The sequence below is a fragment of the Hemiscyllium ocellatum genome, chromosome 16 (assembly GCF_020745735.1).
Source record: "Hemiscyllium ocellatum isolate sHemOce1 chromosome 16, sHemOce1.pat.X.cur, whole genome shotgun sequence".
Lineage (NCBI taxonomy): Eukaryota > Metazoa > Chordata > Chondrichthyes > Orectolobiformes > Hemiscylliidae > Hemiscyllium > Hemiscyllium ocellatum.
In genome coordinates, this window is record NC_083416.1 from 62,846,864 (window position 1) to 62,867,309 (window position 20,446).

General features: G+C 41.6%; 1 protein-coding gene across 1 annotated transcript in view; it reads left to right on the forward strand.

Moving 5' to 3' along the window:
- sgcd (sarcoglycan, delta (dystrophin-associated glycoprotein)) overlaps positions 1–20,446 on the forward strand; it is a 196,252-nt gene that overhangs the window by 143,434 nt on the left and 32,372 nt on the right. Inside the window, exons 4-5 of the mRNA XM_060837326.1 lie at positions 6,256–6,343; positions 14,308–14,427. Of these exons, the coding sequence (XP_060693309.1) occupies positions 6,256–6,343; positions 14,308–14,427 (208 nt within the window). The remainder of the gene's footprint in view (positions 1–6,255; positions 6,344–14,307; positions 14,428–20,446) is intronic.

Consider the following 20,446-nt stretch of genomic DNA (forward strand, 5'->3'; position numbering starts at 1 on the left):
GGCAGTGAGGTGGTGGAGGAGTGGTGGGGCAGTGAGGTGATGGAGGAGTGGTGGGGCAGTGAGGTGGTGGAGGAGGGATGGAGCAGTGAGGTGGTGGAGGAGGGGTGGGGCAGTGAGGTGGTGGAGGAGGGGTGGGGCAGTGAGGTGATGGAGGAGTGGTGGGGCAGTGAGGTGGTAGAGGAGGGATGGAGCAGTGAGGTGGTGGAGGAGGGGTGGGGCAGTGAGGTGGTGGAGGAGGGATGGAGCAGTGAGGTGGTGGAGGAGGGATGGGGCAGTGAGGTGGTGGAGGAGGGGTGGGGCAGTGAGGTGATGGAGGAGTGGTGGGGCAGTGAGGTGGTGGAGGAGGGGTGGGGCAGTGAGGTGGTGGAGGAGGGGTGGGGCAGTGAGGTGATGGAGGAGTGGTGGGGCAGTGAGGTGGTAGAGGAGGGATGGAGCAGTGAGGTGGTGGAGGGGGGTGGGGCAGTGAGGTGGTAGAGGAGGGATGGAGCAGTGAGGTGGTGGAGGAGGGGTGGGGCAGTGAGGTGGTGGTGAAGGGGTGGGGCAGTGAGGTGGTGGAGGAGTGGTGGGGCAGTGAGGTGGTGGAGGAGTGGTGGGGCAGTGAGGTGGTGGAGGAGGGATGGAGCAGTGAGGTGGTGGAGGAGGGATGGGGCAGTGAGGTGTTGGTGAAGGGGTGGGGCAGTGAGGTGATGGAGGAGTGGTGGGGCAGTGAGGTGGTGGAGGAGGGGTGGGGCAGTGAGGTGATGGAGGTGTGGTGGGGCAGTGAGGTGGTGGAGGAGGGATGGAGCAGTGAGGTGGTGGAGGAGGGGTGGGGCAGTGAGGTGATGGAGGAGTGGTGGGGCAGTGAGGTGGTGGAGGAGTGGTGGGGCAGTGAGGTGATGGAGGAGTGGTGGGGCAGTGAGGTGATGAAGGAGTGGTGGGGCAGTGAGGTGGTGGAGGAGGGGTGGGGCAGTGAGGTGATGGAGGAGTGGTGGGGCAGTGAGGTGATGAAGGAGTGGTGGGGCAGTGAGGTGATGAAGGAGTGGTGGGGCAGTGAGGTGATGGAGGAGTGGTGGGGCAGTGAGGTGATGGAGGAGTGGTGGGGCAGTGAGGTGGTGGAGGAGTGGTGGGGCAGTGAGGTGATGGAGGAGTGGTGGGGCAGTGAGGTGGTGGAGGAGTGGTGGGGCAGTGAGGTGATGGAGGAGTGGTGGGGCAGTGAGGTGGTGGAGGAGTGGTGGGGCAGTGAGGTGATGGAGGAGTGGTGGGGCAGTGAGGTGATGGAGGAGTGGTGGGGCAGTGAGGTGGTGGAGGAGTGGTGGGGCAGTGAGGTGATGGAGGAGTGGTGGGGCAGTGAGGTGATGAAGGAGTGGTGGGGCAGTGAGGTGATGGAGGAGTGGTGGGGCAGTGAGGTGATGAAGGAGTGGTGGGGCAGTGAGGTGATGGAGGAGTGGTGGGGCAGTGAGGTGATGGAGGAGTGGTGGGGCAGTGAGGTGATGGAGGAGGGGTGGGGCAGTGAGGTGATGGAGGAGTGGTGGGGCAGTGAGGTGGTGGAGGAGTGGTGGGGCAGTGAGGTGATGGAGGAGTGGCGGGGCAGTGAGGTGGTGGAGGAGTGGTGGGGCAGTGAGGTGGTGGAGGAGTGGTGGGGCAGTGAGGTGGTGGAGGAGTGGTGGGGCAGTGAGGTGGTGGAGGAGTGGTGGGGCAGTGAGGTGGTGGAGGAGTGGTGGGGCAGTGAGGTGGTGGAGGAGTGGTGGGGCAGTGAGGTGGTGGAGGAGGGATGGGGCAGTGAGGTGATGGAGGAGTGGTGGGGCAGTGAGGTGGTGGAGGAGTGGTGGGGCAGTGAGGTGGTGGAGGAGTGGTGGGGCAGTGAGGTGGTAGAGGAGGGATGGGGCAGTGAGGTGGTGGAGGAGGGGTGGGGCAGTGAGGTAGTGGAGGAGGGATGGGGCAGTGAGGTGGTGGAGGAGGGATGGGGCAGTGAGGTGGTGGAGGAGGGGTGGGGCAGTGAAGTGGTGGAGGAGGGATGGGGCAGCGAGGTGAAGGAGGGGTGATGGAAGTGAGGTATCATTGGTGAGCTGGCTTTAGGTTCAGGACTTTTTTCGGTTATATCTTTTATCATTTTTATTCTTAAGCTATTCAAAATGGCACTGGATCGTGGCAACTGGCGAAGCCTTCCACTGTATTTTACTTTTTCAACTCACTGCAAAATGTAAGTGACAATAAGTAAGTCATTCACTCATTCATGAAGAAGTGTCCATTGGAAAAAATGGACAGAGAATCAGAGATGTGTTCAAAATATATTGAATTATTCTATCTGAAAAGCCAAATGACTCTTGGCTAAGAACCAGTAAAAACCACTTCAGTTTTGTTGTCAGCTGCTGATTGAAACACTGAATCTTGAAATAAAATTGTTAACAAGCTCTTCAATAATTGCACTGGGATACATTCCCTTTATTCAGTACTATTAGGAAAATAGTTGGCTATTCATGTTCCTTCTTCAGATCTGTTTTTCCCAAGTAAATGGAGGGAAATATAACCTGTGTGTTTTAAAGTACTGTTTGCTAGAGAATTTGACACAAAACGAACAGAAAGGTATTTCACTCTTCAAGAAATTATACTGACAAATAATAGAATTTCTTGATAAATTTCAAGAATAATTTTGCATATGACCTTAAGTGGCCATTCTGTTTTCTCCTTCAATGTTTCAGATGCAACATGGGATTGACACAATACTGGTTGATGATCCGTTTCTTTTTTATTTTCCATTTTCCTGACTGTGCCATTAACCGATCTCCAGCAGTGCATTTATTTAAATTGTGAACTAGTAGCTATCTGGAGAAATGCAGTTGTACATAATGCACTAACTGGCCTGCTATTGTCATGTGATACCTCCTTCGGCATCACTTTGGTTTGGAGCAGCCATTAAACACACATTTCATGAAACAACCTCAATGTTGAGCTTGAGTAGCTCAAACTCAGCGAGGAAGAAATAATTAAGATACCTGTAAAGATAAGTACATACTGCAGGTGAAGTATACAATAAAGGTAGGAGGGACTAGAATTTACTCACAGTTTGTTAATGAATGTTAAATTTCTTTCACTTCACCTGATGAAGTGGCTGCACTTTAAAAGCTTGTGATTTCAAATATACCTTTCGGACTAAAACCTGGTGTCATGTGACTTCTGACTTTTTCCACCCCAGTCCAACACCGGCACCTCCTCATCAAATTTCTTTCTTGACCATCTACATTAGATGGTAAGTTATAACTGTAAATATTGGTGTATGCAAATCTCTTAGTTTGTCTGATATTCATGTAAATGGGGATGTGGAGAGATATGCACTTGTACATAGTATACTATCTCCATATTGTTACTGTCATGAAACATCTACATTTCCCCCAAGTGCTCCACTTTCATTTCTGCCAGTCATTATAAAGATTACATGAAAGATCAGGTAAAGTGGCTTGACTCTAATTATATAGTTCAGGCCAAAAATTGATATTAACTTTTTAAAAACTGATAGAATTATAGAATCCCTGCAGTGCAGATAGAGGCCATGCAGCCCATTGAGTTGCACCGACTCTCTGAAGAACATCGCACCCTATCATCTGATTTCATAATAATCCTTACTTGAAAGTCTTCAATGTTCCTTGTGACGGTCAGCAAATGTACATTTCACCAGCTAGAATTAAAGCAGATCTACTGATGTCAGACTTTTGTGGTAGACTGTCCCATATTTATTTCCACACTGTCAGTCTCTGGACAGTCCAAGCAAACATAGCCTTTTCTGATGAAGCAATGTTGCAGCTAAATGTTCTCATACTGTAATAATGAGCTATGGCCTTTTGTGTAAAATGTTAGTTTATATGGTGGTAAAGATATGGTTTCAATTTGCAGGGATTTACTTCTGTATAAATGAGTGCCCTTCAATTCTAAACTGTTAGTCAAAAAAGGACCAACATCAAATTCTATGGAAAAAGATATTGAATAAAGCTTGTTGCACAGACTTATTGTGCTGTAGTTTTTAATGAACAAACTTGACAAGTGATAAAATTATTAATTAACCATCGAGAACATCAATGATATTTAAATCAATTTTAAAATCAGCTGGCCTAGCTGACATCTAGTCAATGTGAAGCAGAAGCAAACAATTGGCATTCAAATAAAAGTGTCTGTGAAACAGATATTGGAAAACATCAAATTAAAGATTCAGTTCTTGTTCCTGTCAAGTTTTAAAAAGGTGGGCACAATTTTTATGGGAAAGGTGTCTTTAAAAACTGTCTTAAATACATTATTTTTAGCATACAAACAGACAATAAAGTAGATGCAATTTCACCAAACATTTGTGTGTGATGTAGCAACAAAGTTATTTTTATGGTTCTGTCTCCATAAGCAACACTAAGGTCTTTATCATGGAGATCAATCACTTTAACATCCTGCTTCTCTTTTTCATTTATCAAATACAACCATTTTCTCTTTGTATTCAATACATATATTTATAGTAAAGTAAGAAACTGTGGATACTGGAGATCTAAAATAAAAACAGAAATTGCTGGAAAACTCAGCAAATTTGGCAGCATCTGTGACAGCTGATATTTTGAGTCCAATATGACTTCTTGGGAACTGAAGAAAGGTGGAAATGTGATGTCTTTTATCCTGTTGGTGAAAGCAAGAGAAGCAAGTGGAACAAAAGAATAGGCCAGGCAATAGTTAAAGAATGAAGAAAATAAGAGATCAAAGGTGTAGTGGATTAAAAATGAAAAAGGATTAGATTAGATTACTTACAGTGTGGAAACAGGCCATTCGGCCCAACAAGTCCACACCGACCCGCCGAAGCGCAACCCACCCATACCCTTACATTTACCCCTTACCTAACACTATGGGCAATTTAGCATGGCCAATTCACCTGACCCGCACATCTTTGGACTGTGGGAGGAAACCGGAGCACCCGGGGGAAACCCACGCAGACACGGGGAGAACGTGCAAACTCCACACAGTCAGTCGCCTGAGTCGGGAACTGAACCCGGGTCTCAGGCGCTGTGAGGCAGCAGTGCCAACCACTGTGCCACCATGCCACCCACAAAGTGGTAATGGTTGTCTGAACATGACCAAGCATAGATCCAAAAGTGTAAAATTTGTTTACTGGAACCAAGATATAAGGTGAAGTGAAAACAAAGTGCACCGAAATGGTATCCATTGTCTCAACTTGTTAAATTAAATGATGAGTCCTGAAGGTTGTGAAGTACCTAAGCGGAAAATGAAGTGCTGTTAATCCAGCTTGTGTTAGGCTGCGTTGGAATGGTATGAGGAGCAAGATGTACACTGAAATGGCAAGCAGCTGGAAGGTCAATGCTATTCTTCCAGATGGAGCAGAGGTGTTCTGGAAAGTAGTTACTCAGACTAGGTTTGGTCATCCCATTGTAGAGGAGACTGCATTGTAAATGACATATACAATTGACTAGCTTGAAAGAAGTTGCTGCTTCACCTGGAAGGCAAGTTTGAGATCTTGGACTGTGAGGAGGAAAAATCTAAGAGAAATCAGAGTTAATACTTCTTCAGAACCAGTATGCAGGGAAATTTGTGTTAGACTTCCCATGATTGCTGGGAAGATGCAGTGGGAGAGGGGTGAGGTGTGAAAGTGGAGTGGATTAGGATTCACAGCGTGAGTGCATTAACTCCACAGAAGTTCGTATCCCATTGCTAAGTCAACCTTTATTTACACATGTCCATGACATTGATCCAGCTCCCTCAGAGGCAGCTCTCAGAGTGAACAGAATCTCTGACATTCCTGTTTATGTCTGTCAGCCAGGGTTCCCTGATTGGAGAAAATTAACAGTCCTAATCAGAGAACTCATATTCTATGAAGCCCAACTGGTTGACCTTGTTATAATCACTACAGGGATCAATCCCTTTGTAATGCTGATAAGAGGAGAACATTGTTTTACATGGTATCAACATGATGGAGGTGGCAGAAATAGCAAAGGATGAACATTTGAATTTTGAGGCTGTTGGGGTGGAAATTAGATGCAGAATTCCTTATTTTTCCGAGTTCTGTACAAGAAGTGAGTAATACTAGCCATGATGAGAAGAGGCCCTGGCATTAATTGATGGTAGGATGTCCATAAGTGTACCCTCCTTCCCGGTTTATTGTCCACTCCACCATACCACCAAATTCACCTGACCTATTTCTTATGACTGGCATGAATAACATGGCTGCCACAATAATAGACTAATACTCAAAGGAATGTACCTAACATTTTTTTTTCTGACATTGCTTTTTTATAGGACAGCTCCCTTTACTTGCAGTCTTCTAGGAATGTTACAGTGAGCATCCGCGATAGTCAGGATCAGACTGTTACGCAGTTAAATACAGGTAAGATTGAATATCATGGACCGGGTATGGAGCTCTCTTGTGAGATACTTTCAAGCTGGGTGTGCTGAAAATAACAATGAAGACGATTGACATACAGGCTGATCTGCTGATGTCATGCTGCAGTGCATTGCTCTGCTGCATCATCGAGTGGTTAGTCAAGATTTTTTGCAACAGCAGCTTTCTCAAATTCACTGTTTTCCTAATTACCTAAAAGCTGGGGCTTAGAGGCTAGGTGAATGAACAGAAGAGATGAAGTCAAAGAAAATGTTTCTTCTTAGGGAGGAAGCTACCAAAAGATGGAACTTACCCATGTTTGCATTTTATTGAAATTAGTTCACATAATAGGCAGGTAATAGGGATAATGGTTGTTGGGGTGATAGAGTGTCATGCCTGGCATATACCCACCTCTGCTGGTATCTTACCAGTGGAAGAGTGGGTGGAGGTGATCTGAATCGAGGCCCTTCAATGGTCAGTTAAGGTCACTTAAAGATGGCCGCTTACTACTGCAGTTAACCATGGCAAGGTTGTGAGTAGGAAGGGTCCACATAGGAAATTCACCTCTGCAAACCACAGCACTCCAGTAGAGAGAGCCATCCAAGCTTGAACAGCTACCTTGCTCTTGATTGAAGCCCTATTCTTATCCTGGTTAGTAATGGACTAAGCGTTTTTGTCAAGGCTGCTCCACATAGTCTCAAGTACAGGCTCCAACAGCATTCATTGTTGGAGACTGATACCAGCTCTTGGAAATTGGCATTCTCTCTCCTGGAAGCAAAAGGCATAGGAGTAGGTCATTCAATCCCTCAAGCCTGCTCCATCATTCAATTAGATCATGACTGCTTCAACATTCTGCATATCCACTTTTCCCCATAACACTTGACACCTATTGATCAAGAATTTATCTATCTTGGCCTTAAATGTACGCAAGGACTCTGCCCACACAGCTGTCTGGGGCAAGGAGCTCCAAAGAATCTCAACCCTCTGAAAGAAGAAATTCTTTCTCATCTCAGACTTAAATTGGCACCCCGTTATTCTATGAAAATGAGGACTGCAGATACTGGAGATCGGAGTCGAGAAGTGTGGCGCTGGACTGGCACAGAAGGTCAGGCAGCATCTGAGGAGCAGGAAACTTGACGTTTCGAGCATCAGCCCTTCAAGAATGATGAAGGGTTTATACCTGAAATGTCAATTCTCCTGCTCTTCAAATGCTGCCCAACTTGCTGTTCTTTTCCAGCACCATACTTTTTGATAACTTTATTCTGAGATTATGCCCTTTCATTCTGGAATCTCCATGACGAGAAACATTGTCTCAGTAATCCCCCTGCCAAGCTCCTTAAGAATTTTTATATGTTTCAATGAGATCACCTCTCATTTTTCTCGACTCCAGTGGAGTCCCAACCTGTTTAGCCCTTGTTGATAAGACAATTCCTCCATACTGGTTCTGAAGAAGCATTAACTCTGATTTCTCTCTACAGATGCTGCTAGAACTGCTGAGTTTTCTCAGCAATTTCTGTTCAGCACTCTGTATGTTCTTTCATTTTTTTTGTTACCCTTGTGAACTCTTCTCTGAATTGCCTCCAGTGATGTTATATCTTTCCTTAAACAAGGGATGTGGTTCTGTTCACTGAGCTGGGAATTTGTGTTGCAGACGTTTCGTCCCCTGTTTAGGTGACATCCTCAGTGCTTGGGAGCCTCCTGTGAAGCACTTCTGTGTTGTTTCCTCCGGCATTTATAGTGGCCACTATAAACAGAGAAACATTTCACAGGAGGCTCCCAAGCACTGAGGATGTCACCTAGACAGGGGACGAAACGTCTGCAACACAAATTCCCAGCTCAGCGAACAGAACTACAACAACGAGCACCCGAGCTACAAATCTTCTCACAAACTTTGGAATCAAAACTGCTCACAATACTCCAGATATAGTCTTACCAGCACCTTCTATAGTTGCAGTAAGACTTCCTACTCTTATACTCCAACCATCTTAAAATAAGCATGGTGTCAGAGAGTTAACTGCCTGATAGCTATAAAATTCAATCATGGTTGCCTGGGTTTGCAGAGGTGGGTGCATCTGAGATGTTTCAACACTTGATCAAGGCCGCCACCTCCATGTAAAATTTAATGACTAAATTATTCTTCAAAAGAGATGATTTGAAGAAGACAGTTGTTAGATTCAGTTCCAATTTTTCTTAAAAAAACACAGAAGTTTCCTCAATTTCATTATTCATATATAACCTGGGTTGATCACAACAGCTCCTGTGTGTTTGGTTCAGTTGTCAATACTTCTTGAGTTTGCTGTGGGGTAGTAAAGAGCTGACACTTTTCAATGGAGGAAAGAAGGAAAACCAATGACTGAATTGATCCACACTTTCCATTCCTGGTATCTTTGCAAGTGGTTTTTCATTGTTCCCTTCAGGTCAAGGTTGCATTTATGATGAGAATGGGTTGCTACTTTGTCGTCCTGTTATAACTACAAGTAACAACCCACCTGGAAAAATGAACAGAAGCTTGCTTTGCTTCTATCAACTGCAGCACAGACTGAGGCTATTTCCACTGTATCCATCCAAGGGAAACTGGATAAGTATATCACCCAGGTCACTTAAATTCCATGGAATTGAACTGCAAGAACGTTAAACTCCTTCACTGAGCAAGTAACAATAACTCACACTCTAAGTCAGCAGAATCCAATTTAAATTATTGATGTCACTTCCTGACATATTCATTTCGACCTGATATTCTGTAAGAACCTGTGTTGGATTTTTCCTTTTTTTGCCAAGGGACAATGCAGGATGTAACAGGGATATTCCCAACAGGTTAACCCAGTGAGAATGTGGTTCTGGGGCAAATGATGAACTAATGGGAAAGTTCAAAGTTTCCTTAACCTGTTTTTTGGGATCAGGAAAAGCAGCATAGCTACTCTGGTCCATACAAGAGGGTCATTAACATTCAACCAAAAGAACTGCAGATGCTGGAACTCTGAATCAAAAACAGAAATTGCTGCAAAATCTCAGCAGGTCTGGCAGCATCCATGGAGAGAAATCAGAGTTGACGTTTAAGGTCCAGTGATCCTTCTTCAGATCTACAGTACTGAAGAAGGGTCAACTGGACCTGAAACATTAACTCTGATTTCTCTCCACAGATGCTGCCAAACCTGCTGAGATTTTCCAGCAATTTCTGTGTTTGCATCATTGATGTTTACTGTCTCAAACTTGCTTGTAGCCCCACTGCAGGATGACACGATCTACAGGTAGTGCACATTTCTGTCACTCCCTGCTTCATGCAATTGCAAAGTTAGAGAGGGATGCTAGCTTTAAAACACCAGGGCTTTTTTTTTAGCTTTCTGCAACCTGAACTGAACTGCATCAAAACTCAGTTTCTGAACATTAACATGCAATTCGGAAGTGACTTCCAAGATCTTGGCCCAGTGACACTTGTTATAGACCAAGCCAGACCCCCTCAAAACATTTCAAGAAAGTAGCCTGGGTCCTGACTTTGTTAGTTGCTTTAAGCAGGTGTAAAGTGGAAATGTCAGAAGTGATGCAGCTGGCCCAACCACTTAGTTTTAAACAAAACAGAATTTATTTGCAAGTTAACCGAATGAAACACAATCAAAAGAGAACAGAATATAGAAGAACCTAACCTATCCGAAAACCCAACAGATTATCCCAACTCAATGATGCTGTTCCAAATACTTGCAACAATCCCCATAAACGCCCCTTGGCAAAAAAAAGAAAAATCCAACACAGGTTCTTACAGAAGAGATGTCAGAGAGAGGAAGATTCAGCATGGAGCTGCTTCTTTAGGTCCAGCAGCTTCACCACTGACTGCCTGTTAAAACCAAACCAAACCAGAGAAAAGCTGAGCTGGGAGAACTGGCCACTCCCCTTTCATTGTACAAGTTTTTTTAAAATTTGATTGCATTCTCAAGTAGTTAAGCCCAGACTTTTTGGAATTGTTGCTTTTACAACCTCTCTTTAAAAGAAGCTAAGGACAGCATAACCTTGTTAAAGGAACAGCACTGATGGAATTGCAGTGTACTTAGAAGTTAGGAGTGGCTTAAAATTGAGCTTGTAATTGGTGGTGTTCCCATGCATTTGCTGTCCTTCCCCCAGATGGTAGTGGCCGTGGATTATAAAGGTGCTGTCAAATGAGCCTTGGTGAATTTCTGTGAAAATTTCATAGAAAAATGCAAGTGAATGAGTTAACATTTCACACCTTGGGTGACAAATGTTCTTTTCAATGTTTATATTCTTGTCCATGGCCCTCTCCCATAGGTGTTTGCATTGTTGATGTGTCGGACGATTTTTGGTCAAGTAGATCAATTGAAAACAAGTGCAGTTTTTAAACTGCTTGAGCAGTAAATCTTTGCAAGCTTGCAGTTGCTGGTGTGTGCATGTCTAAGATAAACATTATGAACTTGTTGACAGAACAGGAAGAAGATAAAACAAAACAAGGATAAGTTTAATTATATGCATGAATGAAACATTTCTTAGGATTTAACCTTGAGGTACCAGCTGTTGAGACGCAAGGGAAATTATTTTGATATGGGTAAGGTGATAATTTACAGCTTATTTGCCCACAGCAAGTCACATGATGCTATTCAATTCTGAGCAAGCACAAAAATGTTTGGTTAGCTCATTTTAGATTGGGATTTCATTGAGCGTACATGCTCTCAGAAATAGCTCCAATTATTTTCAGTTGATGTATAACATTATCATGCTCTTTGTCAATATTGCAGTAACTGTTGATAGTTACTAAGTGAATCTTGACCCTGCTGCTAGAGGGAAAGGTATTACGTGGATATTTTATCAGAAAAGTGTTAATGAAAAGAAACTCAAGATAATTGACTCTAGCAAATCTTGTAATGGCCAATTGTAGAGGAACACAGGGACATTTGGTGAGCCATCTCTAGATGAAGCTACAACTAAAGGATGGAAGGTAAATGTAATAACAGTTTTTGTTGGAATAGTCAATTGTAGTACACCCATGATGCTGATGTTTGCCCACAGCAATTTAACACTATGAGCAGCGTTAATTGACTTAATGGAAGAATTCCACCCTTATCATAGAAGGAAGTCCCACCTCAGAGAATTGCTGCAAAGTGTTCATGAATAAACAAGCTAGTGGGGCAAATAGGGATAAATAGGTCTGGTGCAGTTGGCATTCCAGAGACAGTTGTCCATAATTTGTAAGTAAGTATTTCACAGTAAATTATCATTTCTAGAAGTTAGGCAGAATGAAAAGGAGGGGGTGTAGGTCTGATAATAAAGGATGACATTAGGACAGAAGTTAGATAGGATCTTCATTCAGAAGATTTGGCATTAGAATCGATATGGCTGGAGATTAGGAATGAGAAGGATGAAAAATGACAAGGAAGAAAAAAATACTGGTTTGATTTGTTATTACGTTCATTAACCATAATTATACAAGTGAAGAAACATTAAGCAAGAAATAATTGGAGCTTGTAAAAAATAAATACTTAAGATTTTAATTTTCTTATAGTGTAGACAAGTCAAATGGACCAAAGCAATCTGGATAATTTATAGAATATTTCTGCAGGGGCTTCCTAGAACAATAATTCATGGAATGACCTATGGTCAAAGCCCAATAAATGTGTAAAATACTGTGGGTTCTGGAAATCTTAAAGACAAAATGTTGGAAGTCAGCAGAATCTGTGGCAAGATTAACAAATGTTCAGTTCATTAAAAAACAAAGAACACAAAAAGAAAAATCCAGCTGTGGATCACTGGGAGGTTCATGGTAGCATTTTAATATTGCAAAGATAGTAGTGAGTATATGGTTGGAGAAAGTTTTAGAAAACAGTAAAATGCTGATTAAATAATAAAGAAAGAGAATATTAGAGTAAACTAACCTAAACTATAACAACCACTATACAAGGTTTTACAATTTTGTGAAGGGAGCAGTTAAAATAAATATTCGTTCCTTCAAGGCAGAAACAGAATAAATTATGATGGGGATTAAGGAAATTATAGAGAAATGAAAAATATATTTTATTTCTGTGTACACAGTGGAAGTCAAAAATTATGTCCCAAAAATAAAGACAAGCTAAGAGACTAATGACAGTAAGATAATTAAAGGAGTTTTATTAGCAAGGTGAAAATATTAAAGCAAGTGATTAAAGTCAACAAAACCCACCGACATCATATCCTGCATCTTGGAGTTTGAAAAGAGAGGAGGTTTAATGAATCTATGATTTTCCAAAATTCCATAGATTCTAAAATAGTACCAAGGGATTGGAAGATAGCAAATACAAGATTATAATCAAGAATGGAGGGGAAAAACAGACCTAAAAGTCAGTTAACCTGACATCAGACTTCAGAAAAATCCTTAAATCAAAGACTGAATAAGGAAATCTTAATAATGTCCTTAGAAAATCATAGTCTGATAAGACATCAAAATAGCTCAACCTGAGGAATATTATACTTAACAAAAATTGTAGTCTTTTTTGAGGAAGTAACTAATAGAGCAAATAAAGGGGACTGGGTAGATGCAATATACTTGCATTTTCAAAGAAATTGGATAAGGTACTGTGCATAGATCTCAAAGATTGAGATCTCGGATTGACAGGCAGGCAGCAGAGAGTGAGAATAAATTGGGTATTTTCAAATTGGCAGATTGTTTCCAGTGTCCCACTATAAAAATCTGTGCTGGGGCATCAGCTATTTACAGTCTGTATTAATGATGAGAATACTGATCCACTTTTCTGTTGACCTAAATGGAAACTGCTACGTAAGCAGTCCGGAGGATACAACTGACTTCAAAGATATAAATGCTAAGTAAGTATGTAGTACAGTGCCTGATAGAGTTTTACATGGAAGGTCATGAAATTTGGAAGCCAGAGTAAAGAAGCAAAACTACCTTTCAAAGATATACAACTTCTAAACGTTGATAATCAGAGAGACTTGGATGTAACTCGTACAAGGGTAACCCAGATGGCGTACAAACACATCAAACAATTGGGAAGGAAAATTGCATATTGGCTTTTACTGCTGGGAGATTCAAATACCAAAGCAAATGAGTCTTGTTATTTTCTGTACGACGTTGCTGAGACTACACCTAGTGTACTATGCACAATTTTGGTCTCAGTATTTAAGGAAAAAATATATTTGAATTGCAAGTGATACTATGGAGTTTCATTAGATTGATTCCTGAGATGAAATGGTTGTGCAATGATGAGAGGCAGAATAAATTGGATCTTTACTCTGGTGCTCAAAAGGTTGAGAGGTAATTTACAAGATTTTGAAGGGGCTTGTCAGGGTAGATGCATGTTCTGTGACCACCACATCTAGCAGACAGAGGGATTCCCTCAAGATAAGAGTTCATAGAATCCCTATAGGGTGGAAGCAGGCCATTAGGCATATTGAGTCTATTCCCAACTCTCTGAAGAGTATCGCACCCCGACCCACCCTATCCCTGCATTCCTCATAGCTGATACATCTGGCCTGCACATCCCTGGATACTACAGGCAATTTAACATGGACTGTGGGAGGAAACCAGAGAACCCAGAGGAAACCCATGCAGACACAGGGAGAATGTGCAAACTCCTTGCAGACAGTCACATCAGGATGGAGTCAAACCTGGGTCTCTGGTGCTGAAGGCAGCAGTACTAACCACTGAGCCCTTGTGCCACCAGTGAATCTTTGGAATTCTTTACCCCAAGGGATTGTGGATGCTCCATTATTGAGTATGTTTACAGCAAAAACAGACAGATTTTGATCCACCAGTGAATCAAGAGATATAAAGAACAGGTGGCAAATGCAGTTGATATTGAATCTCTGCCATACTGTACCGTGTGGCAGAGCAAGCTCAATGTGTCATGTTGCCTATTCCTGCTTGTCTTTCCCATGTTCTTATGTTCATTTGGAAAACAGCTTCATGATTGCATTTCTACATGTGACACTCATTATTCCATTTCCAATGTCTCATAATTCTTTGTGTTTGGCTGCAGGAAGTGAAGCTATAGAAGCACGTGGCAAGCGTTTTGAAGTCAACTCGAATACTGACAAGCTGTTGTTTTCAGCGGAGGACAGTGAAGTGGTTGTCGGTGCTGATCGTTTACGAGTCTTAGGTATTCACATCTTTTTTAACCCCATACAGCTCCATTACTGGAATTAAGAAATAGGGATGATTTACTCATAAATTAATCTTGATATGAATCATAGATGCTTCAAAGTAAAAGATTGCAAAGAGAAAATGTCTAAGTTTTCTTTAAAATGCCTACAAATGACCAATAAAATCAAAAATACTGAATCGAAAACATGCATAAAGTGGTCAAACAGAAAAGTGAATATGTGATACTAACCGCTAAATGATTACCTTGTCAAAGGTCTCACTGCACAATTGCCAGGTTCTGCCTGGTAGGGTTTGGCAGTAAGCAGCAGCTTGCTAGACATATGACTGAGTATTAATGAGATTGTTTTAATGTGTTTCCAGCACATCACAGGAAGCCAAAGCAGTTATATGAAATTAAAGACAATTTGTTGCTCTGTGTCACTCCTAAGGACTGGAAATGCAAGAATTGCTATGGAATGGAATATGTTTTGCAGCACATTAATAATAGGGCTCTACCTCTTTGTAACTGGTACTGCAGACAGTTAATGTGCTGTGACAAATGGGGAACATTTGTTTTTCTGGGAGAAGGGCAAAATGTGACGCTTTCAGCACATTTTGTTTAAATGTGCAGAGATCGTTTTTACCATTCGATAAGAGGAATAGAATTGATCCTTCTATTAACTGATCAAGCGCTGTGTGTGATGCAAGTAATGAGTCAGGTTATCAGCAATCATAAAAATTGATGGCATAAAATGGAAACTTGCCGTGGTAATACTTCCTCCGTGTGCTGTTCACAGGAATAATCAGTAATGTGACACATGGATGCTTTGCCAAAGGAATAATGGAAATGTAACCTTTGCATCCTTTAAGAGAGAACTATATGGATGATCTGAGGGTAACATAACTCGAGAGCATGTCGGATTAGTTATGGAATATTTTAGCGAATAGTGAGGAAAGAATCGATAGGTCGATTGGTTTCCATCCGCACTGTAAACATCTACAATTCCTTGGTTTACAATGTGATCAGATGAACATATTTCTGCTGTTAAATGTCCAAAGACGTGTTTGCTATTCAGTCCGAATAGTCTTGAAGGTTGGTTAATGCTCTGAATAATTAGGAATACTCAGAAGAAACATTATCTTGGAAAGTTGTTGGTAGTGTGTATGACAGTACAATAGGGGAATACATTGAAAAAAATCACTGTAAAACAAATGAGGAACTCTCTCGAATGCAAGTGGAGATTGGGGATAGGATAATTAAACTGTAGCTTCAATTCCCTAATTCTCACTTGGTCTTCATATGATGCGAAGTACCAAAGCCTGGCCTGCAAATTCTAATTCAGTCTTCAACTCCAACCAAAAGACAATTTATGATGTAAAACTTATAAACATTCTCTAAAGAATTAATTTAGTGCTAATTAATGGGCAGATCATTTCAAAATAAAACAGCGATGCAAATTGGCTCTAATTGCTTATATTACCCTAGCATAATGGTGAAAGGACAATAATTTTTTTAAATTCTTAATTAATGTCCAAAGTTCTGTAATGCTTGGAGATTATCATCTCTCCAAAGAGATCATTAGGAGTTCAGATATGAGTGCAGAACATTCTTGTTACCCATCATCAAATTATTCCCTGCTCCCAACAGGTTTTGAAAAAACCCAAGAGGGGTTATTTCAAATTGCTTTCCTGGCTAAATGTTTGAACGCAATAGTTTAAATTATGTTAACTTAAGGGACGATGAGGAATGCTGATCCAGTTCAAATCCACATTACATTTAAAGAGCAATCCTCTGCTTTGATTACTCTTCAATAAGCAGAGAGGATTCAAGCTATAATCTGGGGAACAACTTTAATGGAGCATGGATTTCAGGTTGTCAGGAAAGAGTGAAAAATACTGTAATTGACCTAAATTTAAGGTCTAGGATACTTTACTGGGACCAAAAATGCATGCTGCCTTTGGTCAGTTTCTCCTGTCCATATAAAGCAAAGTTTCACATTTACCTTGGCGGGCCTTCTCCCTCTGCAGAGTTTCAGGCTGACAGGTCAGATACAAGTCACCTCCTCTTGCATAACCCAGTTAAAATGGCATTGAAGTTATTTTGACAATATGTGGCTCTAATTTGCATAAACCATGAGGTCTTCATTTGCTTGAGGCAGCTAGACTTTTCATCCCTTGCAGAACACTGCCGATCAAGCTGGTAAATGAGAAGATTATGAATCCTTCCACTCTAACTGCACAGTTTCCAATTCATTGAATGAACAAAATTACAAGCTTTTCCAAATTTGTCATTTGGCAGCTGTTAATACTGATCAGTACTGTGTATTGTGATTGTCTAAGCTTGGTTAAAAAGCACCAACACCAGGTTATAGTCCAACAGGTTTATTTGAAAGTATTGTACAAGCTTTCGAAGCATTGCTCCTTCATCAAAAGAAATTCAATGCCATTTTAACCTGTTGGACTATAAACTGCTGTTATGTGATTTTTAACTTCGTCCCTCCCAGTCCAACACCAGCTCCTCCACATCATGTCTGATACTTAACCATTATAGAGAGGGATATAATAAATATCTTAACAGGTTGAAAATAAACTTGCAGCCTGCCCCCCTCTGAAGTTGTATTTCAGAAATACTTGTTTTTTTCATAACAAGACTCCCCTGCTAATTTTTGGTGAGCTTGAGCTCATAGCAAGAGAGATGTTAACACTTAGAACACTTCCCAAGTTTTAAAAAGAACCAAAAGAATTGTGGATGCTGGAAATCAGAACCAAAAACACAAATTGCTGGAAAAACTCAGCAGGTCTGGCAGCATCTGATGAGAGAAATCAGAGTTAATGTTGCAGTCCAGAGATCCTTCTTCAGAAACCCCTTCCAAGTTTTGATACTGGTCATCCATATGAATTTCCTGTATGAGATTGCAAACTGCCTTATATACATGTTTTCATAAGCAACACCTACCTATTTGACACTTGTGCTTACATTATACAAACCTTGACGGTAGCATAGTGTAGGTTTTCATGCAGTTAGTAGAGGCTAAATGCAAACCCAGGTCACAGAACAAAGTGGTTCAAGAAGACAGCTCAGCACCATCTTCTCAAGGACAACTAGTGATGGGCAATAAATGCTGGCCAGCCAGCAATGCCCACAAATGAATAAATACAAAAAAAACAAAATGTCTCACCCAGGCTGTGGTAAGTCTGTGTGTAATTGCCCGTTTATTGAGCCTTTATTGAGACATGCAACCTATACTAATGCCAGGAATGGGAAAATCACTATTGCAGGTGGAGGTGAGTTTGTTGTCAGTCATTTAGTAGGAAAATGCTTGTCAATTTTTCTGTTTCTCCTCAACAGAGAGGGTAATATAAATTTGGACATTTTTACATACCATTTTACGTATCTACAACAGTTGAAAAGTGAAACATTTTCAAGAACAGCCTGCAGCCTGATCCTGAGGTACAATGTGTTAGCATTTTATTTCACCTCTGCGACCTGAGTTTGTCTTGTAGCACTAAGATCAATTCTTCCCTAATGAATAACTGCTGCCAATGAAATTAGTTCGGAGCTAGTTCCTAACAGGTATAATCCCATGACACAGGCAGAATATGACACAACTAAAGGAGGCAAAGCATAAACAATCTATTCAGTCTCTGCAAAAAACAGGAAAAAAATCTACTATGCATGTTGGCATATTCCACTTAATAAGCTTAAGAACCTCGGAAACATCTTCAATAGGCAGTCTAAGGAGTAGATAGGGTGATTGGATGAGCAGTGCCAATGCTTGCACATTTCCATAGACAGTAAGTGCACAAAATCTACAAGTGTCTACATACGAAACTTCCTCTCCAGTCTCTCAATAATGATACAAACTTGAATTAATACTGTCAATGTCTGCACCAAAAATGCTGCTGATACTGGAGATCTGAAATAAAATCGAAAGTGCTTGAGAAACTCAACAGGTCTGGCATCATCTGTGGATAGAGAAACAGAATTAACATTTTGAGTCCAGTGACCCTTCGTCAGAGCTCAATTACAGTATTTGTTTTACGAACCAGGTTTACAAGTAGAAAAAAAAGATCAAAGTACAAATTTTACAAGCAGATTTTACTGATCTGCACTGAAACCACATCTACATTTCCTGCTACTACTGCTCTCTGTAGAATGATGAATTTAATGATTGTAGCTGCCTGATTTAAATCTAGAGACACTCAATTAACATGGAACATAGTGCAATCATATTCATTAAACTTTGCAGCAGTAGTACAGAGGGTGGCTTAGGACTGAATCTTCTGCTGTTTGATGAAGTGTTTGTTATGTCAAATTTTTTGGAGGGATTTTTGTTGTGACTCTAGTGAAATTTCTTGCTGTAGCTTTCCAAACTTGCCTCATTAATCCACCCAGCCCCAATGGCATCCCTCTCTTCCATTTCCAGTCCCGTGCTTTCACATGGACTTCCCAGAACAACTTACCGCTCAGTTGATATCTGCCAAAAGACTGTCAACCTTGTCAATCTTCAAAAGGCCCCTATTGACCATCTGGCATTGCCCCTCACCAGCAACATATTGGCAAAACAGCCACAAAACCCTGCTGTTAATGGCACATGGACAACATGCCTAACAGTCTCTCATGTGTGCAACTCCATTCTCTCACTCCAGTTGCTGTTTTACTGTAGAGTTAGTTGGTTCATCTCACATTAGCTAAATCCCAACTAAACAGCCTCAAGATCACAACTACTCTGTACCCAATGCCCACTGTTGATTCACAGCCTGCCAATGTCCAGTAGGGGAACATCACACATAGACAAATAATCAAACAATTCCAAACGTGAGGTTTTATTTACAGCCAGCGAAAGCAAATAAACAGAAAATTAATAGAGACTGAAGTTCATTCCGGCAACGCAAATCAAATGGTGGCATTATGATCAATAACTGTTACATTCCATGAGGGTTTGATGCAACCAGCTCTCAGCTACTAGAACCGGCTGCCAAGCAGGTTCTGACTGTCTTGTTATGCTTGAAACAACTGAGCTTTTTGTGTGCAAGAAGAACGTCCTCATTCTCCTCCTCCTTAGAAAGCTGCTCCCACCCACCCAGTTCCTCAGCATTGAACACATCAGCTCATTGCCTGCTCGAACTCTGCAAAGCACAGCCTGACAGTGTGAAGTGGTATACTTTGTCTGGATTGTACTGAAGGGCTTCCCCTAAGTCTGATCCAAACAGTGGAACTGCACCTTCAGGAGCCCCGATGACTTCTACACCATGACAATGATGACAGCATATGCACCAACTTTGGGAAAGTACTTTACCAGCTGAGGCACCAAGATATTACATCAAAAATGGAGTGCCCATTGTGCTCCAAACCTCTTCCCATTCCAAACCCATGTCAATCATTTAAGTTTTCATTGCATTTAGTAGAGTCCATTATAACACTTATATGACAAATAGTGAAACAGTATTCAACTCCTCCACCAGCACCCTTGGAAGTTTCACAAGGGATGGGAAGCTTTTAGCCAGCATTCTTGTCTTTTTAACTCAAGGCTGCTAATGTCTGCATCATTAAGGTGCCAATATCATATTTCCAAGGATCATTGTCATGGTGCAAATTGCCTTTGATAAGCATTTGAACCATTAGCACTTTCACTCCACATGCATTCAAATGAACAAAGAAGTGGTTGTAAATTAAGTGCAGCTGGAAGTTGCAAATGTAGGCTTCATGAACTTACCCCTTCAATGTTTTTGCGTCCAGTAGATTTGGATCCCATGCTTTGGTCTGTTAAAATAACATTGATTCTGCCTACAATGTGCACTGTCCCAGATACTTTATAGTTGCAGTTAACATTTAGAGAATAGACATTTGAGCAAAATAGACTTGCTGGGTTATGAGGATAAAGTGGTGAAGTGAGGCTTATTAGATTGTTCAATGAGCCAAAATGGATGCTGCCTGAACTGCTGTACTCTGCCAGCACCACTAATCCAGAATCTGGTTTCCAGCATGTGCAGTCATTGTTTTTACCTCAATGAGCCAAAATGGCCTGTTCCAT